General features: G+C 61.8%; 1 protein-coding gene across 2 annotated transcripts; it reads right to left on the minus strand.

Moving 5' to 3' along the window:
- Nucleotides 1-381: 381 nt before the first annotated feature.
- On the minus strand, nt 382-8,770 carry LOC111156047 (TBC1 domain family member 24). 2 transcript variants are annotated; one of them, XM_022516627.1, is made up of 8 exons: nt 8,622-8,770; nt 6,337-7,413; nt 5,677-5,694; nt 5,063-5,221; nt 3,918-3,981; nt 2,939-3,034; nt 2,489-2,711; nt 382-2,121 (listed from the first exon to the last, which is right to left on the minus strand). In XM_022516627.1, exons 2-8 carry the CDS (start codon nt 7,299-7,301, stop codon nt 1,967-1,969), a joined length of 1,680 nt encoding a protein of 559 aa, XP_022372335.1. In that variant the 5' UTR covers nt 7,302-7,413; nt 8,622-8,770; the 3' UTR covers nt 382-1,966. The 2 variants fall into 2 exon arrangements, with proteins under 2 accessions (XP_022372335.1, XP_022372334.1); XM_022516626.1 differs by lacking the exon at nt 5,677-5,694.
- Between the last annotated feature and the right edge of the window lie 592 nt (nt 8,771-9,362).

A 9,362-nucleotide genomic window follows, 5' to 3' on the forward strand; every position in this document is an offset into this window, starting at 1 on the left:
GGCCAGACAGGGCCCTGGGGCAGCCGCGGAGACTCCCCAGGGCTCACTCAGGGGACAAGCAATCCCCCAGTCCCCCTGCAGAGGGAGCCCGGAAACAGCGCTGGGACACCGTTTGATGGGACACCGTTTTCAAAGGGCCGCAATGTTCCATGTGATGCCCCGACCAGTATGGCGAGGGTGCAGTTTCCGGCGCCCACCCCACTCGGGGGCGCGCCCCGGGGAGCCCCTGGAGGAACCCGTGGTTGAAGAGACCAGACTTGGACCCTCAGAGTTCATGTAACAAGACCATGTTTAATGAACACCGAAGTTGGCGCTGCGACTCAGGGCTGTGGGGGCTCAGAGGAGGGGGGACAAGGGTGGCAGTGGGGGGGGGCGGTGAGCAGTGACACTGCCTCCCAGCACCTCTCTTCTCACTAGGGACTCACTGTCCCTGTGGAGCCTCTCGAGAGTCCCGTAGGGACAGCAGAGCAGGATGACTGGCCCCCTTTTACAGCTGGAGCAACAGAGTTCCAGGCAGGTTTGTGGCTTGCCCAACACCACCTAGGGCTCCTGGTCTTTCCTCCTGCACCATGGTGGCCGGGCTCTGGGGAGACTGGAGTCAGGGGGCAGGGGAGGGCCAATGCCCCACAGGAGGAGCGAGGCGGAGATCGCGGAGGTGTGGCACATGGGGACACTGAGGGGCTGGCTGCAGCCACATGGGGACCAGGCTGGGGGGCGGGAGCCCCAGCACCTGTGACCCAGGCTGCCACAGTCCCAAGAAGCTGCTTGGGTGTCCTCCCCATGTGCCAAGGCCCTCAGGACCTGCTGAGGGCCGTCACGAGGCAGGAGACCGCTCCCCGACCAGTCTTCACGTGGCACCTACAGTCTGCAGGGCCCCTGTGGGGCCAGGCTGGGCAGGGAGAGGGGCAGGGGAGGCAGCACAAGAAAACCAACCACATGGCTGTGAGAGGTTCGTGGAGGGGCGTGTGATGGCGCCGCAGGGGAGGGATCTGGGGAGCAGGCAGCCCTAACAAGCTGGGGTGCCTGGGGATGGACGAAGACCAGCATGCCACGTTGGGTAGTCTGGACAGGACCCTGGGGCCACTGCAGACTGTGGGGAGTGGAGGCGGCCCCGGGCAGAGAGCAGGAGGGCTGCAGAAGCCCCCGTGGGTCCAGGCTTCTCCTGGACACGGAGCTGGCTGGTTTGGGGTCAGCCGCGGACGGCCCCTCCCTGGGCCATCCTGAGCGGCCTCTTCAGGGATGGGCCCACAGCGAGGCCCAGCAGAAGCCTCAGGCTCTGAAACGCAAGAACCCATGATGTCCCCTCCAGCTCTTTATCATACTGGTGCTCGGCGCTCCCTCAGGAGGGGCCCAGAGCTCAGCACAAATTCTGCCCTCCCCTCCTTCCCCCTGCCTTTGCCGTCCAACAGTCAGCCACAGGAGGCCAGCACGGGGAGGAGGGTATGGGTGAGAGGGGGTGGGAGGGGGAGGGGGACATGGCCAAGGAGCCGTCCCCAGCGTGCCTGTTTCTTCTGGGGAGCCGCCAGCGCCAGCCTCTGGCCAGGTGGCCGCCCACCCACAGGACCAGTGGTGGCCACGGGCCTCTGCTCAGGAGCCATGCTACGAGGCACCAGCAGGGGGCGCCATGGCCCCACACTTGATGGAAGGTTTCTTCTGCCTTTCCTGTCCAGGCACCGCACCGAGGGACTGAGACTGTGTATGTGGCCCCGCTAGCATCGGGCACAAGATGCCTCCGCGGAGCTCGAGGCAGCAGCAGGTCTGAGCAGGGACAGGCCCAGCCGGCTGAAGTCCCGGCATCCCCTGGCCGGCCCAGCCCCAGAGCCCCAGTTGAACCTTGACATTGGCCACTGGCACGGCACAGGGGAGAGGAGGGGACCTCACTTACTGCCTCCCCCTGAAGAGGGGGCCTGGCCTCTGCCCCACCCCACCCCGTGGTGATGGCTCAGTCACCGTCTGTGCAGGTCCGTCACTGGGTGTCAGGGTCTTGGAAACCCCAGGCCTCCACAGCCGCGATAAGGAAGTTCTCAGAGCACAGGGGCTGGTTGTTGAAAGTGTCACAGTGGCCAGTGCGGCCCCGGTTTAGGTCCCCATCGATGTAGAGCGCTTGGCCGCCCCCTCCACCTGCGGGATGCTCTGGTCAGTGGCCGCTCCTCTGTCCAGCACTGCCCCCCCCCCCCGAGACCCTCTCCCCACTCCTGAGCATCTCCCCTGGGACGGGGTAAGCCTCCTAGCTGTCCCTTCCCTGGCCCTCCCAGATACTTCTCCGAGACCACAGGGCGACCCAGGGTCCCCCACCATGCACCCTCCTGTCCCCACTCCCACTCCTGCACCTGCTCCAGCCCCCACAATTCTCTTCCTCTGCCCATCCCTTGGGGGAGGCACCTGCCACGCAGGACCTCCGTGCCCCACAGCCCTGAGCCCATCTCCCAGGCTAAGTGACCAAGGGTGGGCGGGTGGGACCAAGCATGGGGAGCAGAGGGGTGCCCACCTACGATGAGGCAGTCGTTGCCCCCAGCCATGAACATGGACTCCGTCTTGGAGGGCAGGTTGAAGTGGCGTGCGGCCAGGAAGGGCGAGAGGCGGTCAGCAGGGTCGGAGGACACGGGGCGGCACGGTGGCGATGGGGCGGCGGGGGCCTCCGAGGACACAGGCTTGGTCAGCTCTGGGTGTTTGATGACCACCCACTCGTAGCGCTGGACCTCGGGCTGCAGCTGAGGGCAAAGGGGCAGCCGGAGTCACCGCACACAGTCCCCCCACCAGGCCCTCCTGCCCACGCCCCCCACCAGTCTCAGTACCAGACCCCACGCCCGGGCTGGGGAGATGCTGCACGTGGCCAAGGCCCGCTGCGCTCACGCACTGTTATCTGACCCTGACCTTCCCCCCGCGAAGCCAACGTTGGGGGGGCCCTGTGGGGTGAGCAGCCGGCAGCCTCACTCACCCGAAACACGAAGCACTCTCCAGTCCCAAAGAAGCCCACTTTGCCTCCAAACTTGTTCCTCTCACTCCAGTCTGTTGACAGGTAAGCCCCACACACCTGGGGAGAAAGGCCCAGGGCATGAGGCCGCACCCCGCCTGCCTGCAGAAGCACCCCTTGCTCGCGGCCGGGCGGCACTGTGGGCACAGCTGCACCCCCGCCCCAACCCGAGGCCAAGGGCTGGAGGTGGCCTGCAGTGTGGGGATGTCAGAGTCTGGAGGGCAAGGGGCGGTGGCCGCCTCGGCTTGTCGGGGGTACTTCTGTTTCCATCCTTGGCCCTCAAGCACGGTGAGGAGCCCACAGCCGCACTTGGAATTCGGCCATCAACCCCAGGGGTGCCCCTCACGCAGAAGCCTCCAAGATGACCGCACTCTACAGTGTTCCCCAATCCTGCCAGCCAGCAAAGTGCTACATTTCACCAACAGACTCAGTCCTTCGAGTGGCTGCAGGCTTTGCCCCCCGTGTCTGACACTGAGTCCCTTGGGGCGGAGTGAGGAACCTAACACTCCCAGGGGTGCGGGTTTGGGAGCCAAGGAACAAGGAGCCTCTGCGGGGAGCACAAGGCCCTAGAATGGAGGCCTGGGAGTTCCGACTTTCCTAGATGCTCCAGGGCACTGTCCAGGTGACAGCTACTGCAGAGGACTGCCCGATGACAACTATCTCTCTGTCGGCAGGGGAGGGGGGTGAAGACAGCGGGTGGCCGGCAGGTAGGGCCTTGCTCACTAGGCCATCTCTGCAAAGCTCCTCAACGCCAGGCCCTGGGGGGTCAGGCTGCTCCCACAGGGGAGTCCCAGGGGAGACAGGCGGTCCCTCGGGGGGCTGGGGTCCCCCTCCATGGAGGGCCCACCCCACCCTGTGCACCTAAGAGCAGGGAGCCTGGGTGGAAGTTTCAGGGCGGCTCCTCCCTCCCCGGAGCTCAGCAGACGCAAGGACCCCTCCTCACCTCCTTCTGCGTGGTCTTGATGAGCAGGAGGGTGGGCTCATGTCCTTCACACTGGAGATAGAACCTGGGAGCAAAGACCACACACAGCAGCCTGGCATCATGCTCGGTGCCCCCTTGGGCCACAGCCTCTGGTGCTCATCACATCTGAGAAGCCTGGGCTGTCTGCGGTAGATGGGCCCGGGAACTGTGTCGCCCTGTGTCCTGGGGACCAAGCATGGTGGCCAAGGACCTGGGACCTGGCAGCGCCTTGGCCCGGACACTTCTCAGCCAAGACAGAGCCCAGGCCAGGCAACCTGCAGCCGCAGTCACCTACCCCAGACCATCGGCCCTGGTATGATGTGGGGGGGGAAGTCGCACGCAGGTCACCCTCAGCAGGCACAGCCACGTGCCAGATGCTCCAGGGAGATAAGACCAGAGGAAAAGGTCCCTGCTCTAGGAGAGCTTGGAACATGCCTCGGGGCCTGCGCTGAGAGACAGCCAACACTGGGAAGTGCCTGGGGAGGCCTGACAGTGCCCTGTGGTGGCACCAAGCGCCTGGGGCTTGGCGTACATCCCCGGGGGCTCTGCCCGTCTATCCTGCTTTCCAGCTGGGGCTCCCACAGGGCGCAGAGTTGGGGAGCAGGTGAATGTATCTCTAACTATGCCACATGCATGGGGTCACCTGGGACTGAAGCCAGAAACTTCTGAGGCCACCTGCTGTCTTGGGCTCAATGGGGGCTGTGCCTGGTGGAGCTGCCATGGGAGGTGGCACGATCTGAGGGGGCCCAGCCAAAGTTCCCTGGACCCACCTATGGACCAGCCAAGTGGGGTCAGGGAGTAGTGACCTGAGGCCTACCAGCACGGGTCATCTGTGCTAGAATCCTGTACACTCCTGGGTGGGGATTCTGCTTCCCTGGTCGTCCCAGCACCCACACAGAAGCCTGAAGCCGGGCTGTGTATTCACGGCACGGAGCCCTCGCGTGTGGGAGGCTTGGGAGTAAGAGAAGTCCAGGAAGAGGGGCTCCCACTCCAGGGCCCCCGGGAATATCCAGGGGCCCATCTCCAGCCACCACCACAACGTTCTGGAGTGGCCCACAGCACACTGTCCCCCCACACCAGCAGGCCCCGGAGCACAGGCCAGTGTGTGCTGGTCTCCTGGGGGTTACCTGGTTAGGCTGTACCCGTGCTGCAGGGACGAGAAGAGAAGGAGGGGCTGGCACAGGGCGAAGCGTTCAGGGACCCATGACCAGATGTCTCTCATCTCCCTCACACTGACGATCTCTGAGTGGAAGTTCTCCGCGTGCACGGCCAGGTGCACAAACTGCCTGGGGAGAGCGGGGAGGGCTCAGAGTACAGCCTGGACCCCAGCCCCTATTGCCCCCCCGCCCCGGAGGGATGCAGAGCCTCTCGTGTAAGCTAAGCCTGCAGGGGGCTCCTCACCTACGGAGGGAGAAACGGGATGGTGCTGACCCCTGGAGCCCCGCTCCCAGAGGTTACAGAGGGGAGAGCACCAGCCTGGGCCAGGACAAAAGCACCTTTTCCCTAATAAACGGGGACAGACACGGAGCCAGCTCTGGCAAGACAAGGTTTCAGAGCCGGCCAAGCACTGACAGAAAGCAGAGGTGAGGCAGCCGCGCAGACAGAGCAGAGACAACAGCCAGGCTTCCAGGCAGCGTTGCCGAAGCCGGTCCTGAGAGCCGGAGCGAGCAGCCGGGCCCTGGGACAGCCAGGCCGGGAGACGGAGAGAGGCCAGGCACGGACGTGTGGTTAACAGACCTACCTTTTAGAGAGTGAAACACTGAAAAACAGGAGGAAGCAACGGACACAGAGAAGAAGAAGAAAAACAAAACAGACAAGGACAGGTTAGTGGCTGATACTGACGGCCGGGACGCACCTGCCTGTGGCCGAGGAGAAAGGCCTCTGTACCGACGGCCCGGTCAGGCCGAGACGGTGTGGGGACGCTGTGGGGACGCTGTGGGCCCTTCCCAGCCCGGCTCCCCCAGGTGCTGTGCTCAGGGCGGGGGGCATACCCAGCAGCCCCGAGGACAGCAAGCAAGGGAGCCCAGAGCAGGAGGGGCAGAGCAGGGGCAGCTCTGAAATGATGTTCGACGGTCAGCCAGGCCCACTGCCGACATATGACTCCATGGTCAGCGTCCAGTTTCCGTCTCAGCCATGGGCCTACCCGAGGGCAGGACACTACACCTTCCGCGCCCACAGCTGCCTGAGCAGTCCGCGGCTGTCGTCACAATTCCCCTTCTCCCTCCCATGGTTTTCTATCCATGCAGGGTGGCCTGGCGGGCGGGCCGACAGGGGACCAAGAGGCTGGCGGGACAAGGTCCGACCCCCACCCCAGGATGCGTCCCAAATGAAGCCCTCCCCCACGCGGGCGCCTCAGAGCCGCCGGGCAGGCCACAGCTGAGGCCCCCAGGGGCCCGCCTACCTCTTCTGCTTGACGGTGATGCCCTTCTGCTTCAGAGCTTTCTCGTTGGCCATCTGCAGGAGCTGGATCTCCTTCCGGGAGAAGAGGCGGATGGCGAACGCCTTCTCCAGCAGCTTCTCCGGAGACACGGTCTTGGCGATGTCCCTGACGAAGGCGCGGATGTCCTGCTTCACGCTGTCCGACTCCGGCGGCTGCCCGGCTCTCACCTTGTGGAAGAACTTGAGGATGGCCAGCGCCACGCGGTACAGCACCTTGTAGCCCTCCACCAGGAAGACGTCGAAGACGCGGGCAAAGTGGCTGAGCGGCAGCTCCCCGAACAGCCAGCGCTGCCAGTCTGCGTAGACCTGCAGCACGTCCTCGGACACGGCCACCATCAGCTTGTGGGCCGCCTGGCAGTACTTGTTCACCAGGTCCCCGAAGGTCATGCAGGAGGACTCGAAGGCCAGGAAGCTCTGGTCCACCAGCTTCCGGCTGGGGTCGTTGCAGGCCAGGATGCGGCAGGCGTTCTCGAAGCACTGGGCCTCGTCCGCGCTGTAGTGCAGCAGCAGGGCCACGACAGCGGGCAGCGCGGGGCAGAAGGACACGTCCGGGAACTGGTTGGCGATGCAGAGCAGGATCTTGCGCACGGCGCCTTCGCCGCGCGGGTTTAGGCAGTAGCTGGGCACCTGCGTGTTGTCCACGAACTCGGGCAAGGGCAGGCTGCTGCCGCTGTGCTTGCCCACGATCTTGCCCACGATGTCGCTGTACACGCTGGCGTCCGGTGTGACGGTGCGGCAGGGGATGTCCCGGATCAGCCGCTGGTACACCTTGCCGCGCAGGGCGTAGCTGCGGGCCCAGTAGCCCTGGCGGGCCAGCTGCTTCAGCTCCTGCGGCTCCGTGCAGCTCAGCTCCTTGGGGCCCAGGTCCTGCACGGCCGTGTCCATCTTGTCTCTGTCCACAAAGCAGTTGTACCCCGGGGGGTCCATGGTGCAGGGCGCCCGGGAGGAGGGTCCCAGGCCGCCAGGCGGGGCACGGAGCGCCGAAATCCCCAGCCCCCTCTCCGAGGCCTCGCGGCTAACCAGTTTGCCACCCCATACCCTGTTGGATTAAAAGTCAGGCTTAATACATCCGTACGAAGGTTCGTGTTTTTTTGGTTTTGCTTTTTTAAGGTTAATTTATGTATTTATTTATTTGAGAGAGGGAGAGAGAGTGCACGCACACAAATGGGAGAGAGGAGGAAGCAGGCTCCCCACTGAGCAGGGAGCCCGATGCAGGGCTCAATCCCAGGACCCCGAAATCATGACCCGAGCTGAAGGCAGAGGCTCAACCCACTGAGCCAGCCAGGCGCCCTGAAGGTTCATGTTTTAAAGAACGTGTTCTTGTTTTAATCTTTCTATATTTGATGGGTTTCCATTTAAGGTAAGTGGATATTGGGTGCCTGGGTGGCTCAGTCAATTAAGCGTCTGCCTTCAGCTCAGGTCATGATCCTGTAGTTCTGGGATCAAGTCCCACGTCGGGCTCTCTGCTCAGCAGGGAGCCCGCTTCTCCCTCTGCCTCTGCTGCTCCCCCGGCTAGTGTTTTCTCCCTCCCTCTCTCCCTCACAAATAAATAAATAAGATCTTTAAAAAACATATATAAGATAAGTAGATACTTTGAGAATTCACTATGAACTCTGCAGTAGAATTTCTTTCCATGGGTCTTATGCTATTAATCCGGTGTAGGTCACACAGACTAAGGAGAGGCTAGGGCTGAGCTCCCTGAAGGGCTAGGCCAGACGGACCCACTCAAAACAGCTCTCCACAGGGTGGGGGAGGCCCACCAGTACCCCCTCCCGCCCCCCACATTACTCTGTGGTCATTGGACCACTGCACCCCAGCGAGTCAAGAGATGCTTGGTCTCCTCCCCATCAGGTGTTGGCCCTTCGGCCCTGTGTTCCACTGGGTACTGGCCCTGCCCCTCCCCACCCCACATCAGGATGCAGAGGCCAGCCCTGAACTCTCTAGAAATGCTAGCTAGCTTTCGGGTGGAGATACATCGCAGCTGGGGAGCAGACATGAGGGCTGCGAAACCCAATGAAACAGTCATAGCTTCTCCATGAAGACATTTCTGGGTCTGAATGGGCCCAAGGCCCTGGGGGATTTGGTGCGGCCCCTCCTCTGTGGGGAACCACAGAGATCCAGGCAGACGGTACCCAACGGGTACGCGGTGTGATTTCTCTCTAGCTAGCAGGTCACCAATGCAGGGGACCCCAACTTAACATCTGTCTTTGCCAAAGGCTACTGTCCTCGGCCACGTCTGCCTCATACCTCAGACCAGCCTTTCCGCCTGGGACAGTACAAGGGGACAGAGGGCTCAGGGCTCTGCTTTAGCGGGTTTCAGTAAATGGCCAGATCGTTCCGGTTTCTCCTGTACCTAGAACACTCATCTGAAAATATAAAAAGGAAGTCACGCCTTAAGAACGAGGAATGGAAATTAAAGATATACAGTATAAAACCTGTAGGGGTGAGAAGGCAGCTGGAGAAAGCCCCCTGATACATTGTTTTCACTGTGGCAAAATATACAGAAGATTTACATTTTAGCCATTTTTAAGTGCCCGGTCCTGAGACATTAGAACGTTCACACAGTCCTGCGGCTCTCACCACTGTCAGTCCCCAGATCATACCCCTCTTCCCCAGTTGAAACTCTGCCCCCATTAAACACGGACGCCCCCTCCCAGCCCCTGGTGCCCACCCTTCTATCTCTGTCTCTATGAACGGGACAATTTTAGAGCCTCACAGAAGTCGCATCGTACACGTTCGTCATTTTGTGTCTGCCTCATTTCGCTCAGCATCATGCCCTCAAGGTTCATCTATGTTTATAGCGTGTATCATAATTTTTTCTTAATTTAAGCTATTTTTTTATTCTTTATTTTTATTTATTTATTTTTTAAGATTTTATTCTGTAAGTCCTAGCTATACCCGTCAGTCTGGAACTCCTGACCCAAGAGCAAGAGCTGAACGCTCTACCACCTGAGCCGGCCGGGTGCCCCAAGACTATTTTTCTAGAGC

This window comes from Enhydra lutris, unplaced genomic scaffold, assembly GCF_002288905.1.
Source record: "Enhydra lutris kenyoni isolate GAN:26980312 unplaced genomic scaffold, ASM228890v2 scaffoldscaffold45, whole genome shotgun sequence".
NCBI lineage: Eukaryota > Metazoa > Chordata > Mammalia > Carnivora > Mustelidae > Enhydra > Enhydra lutris.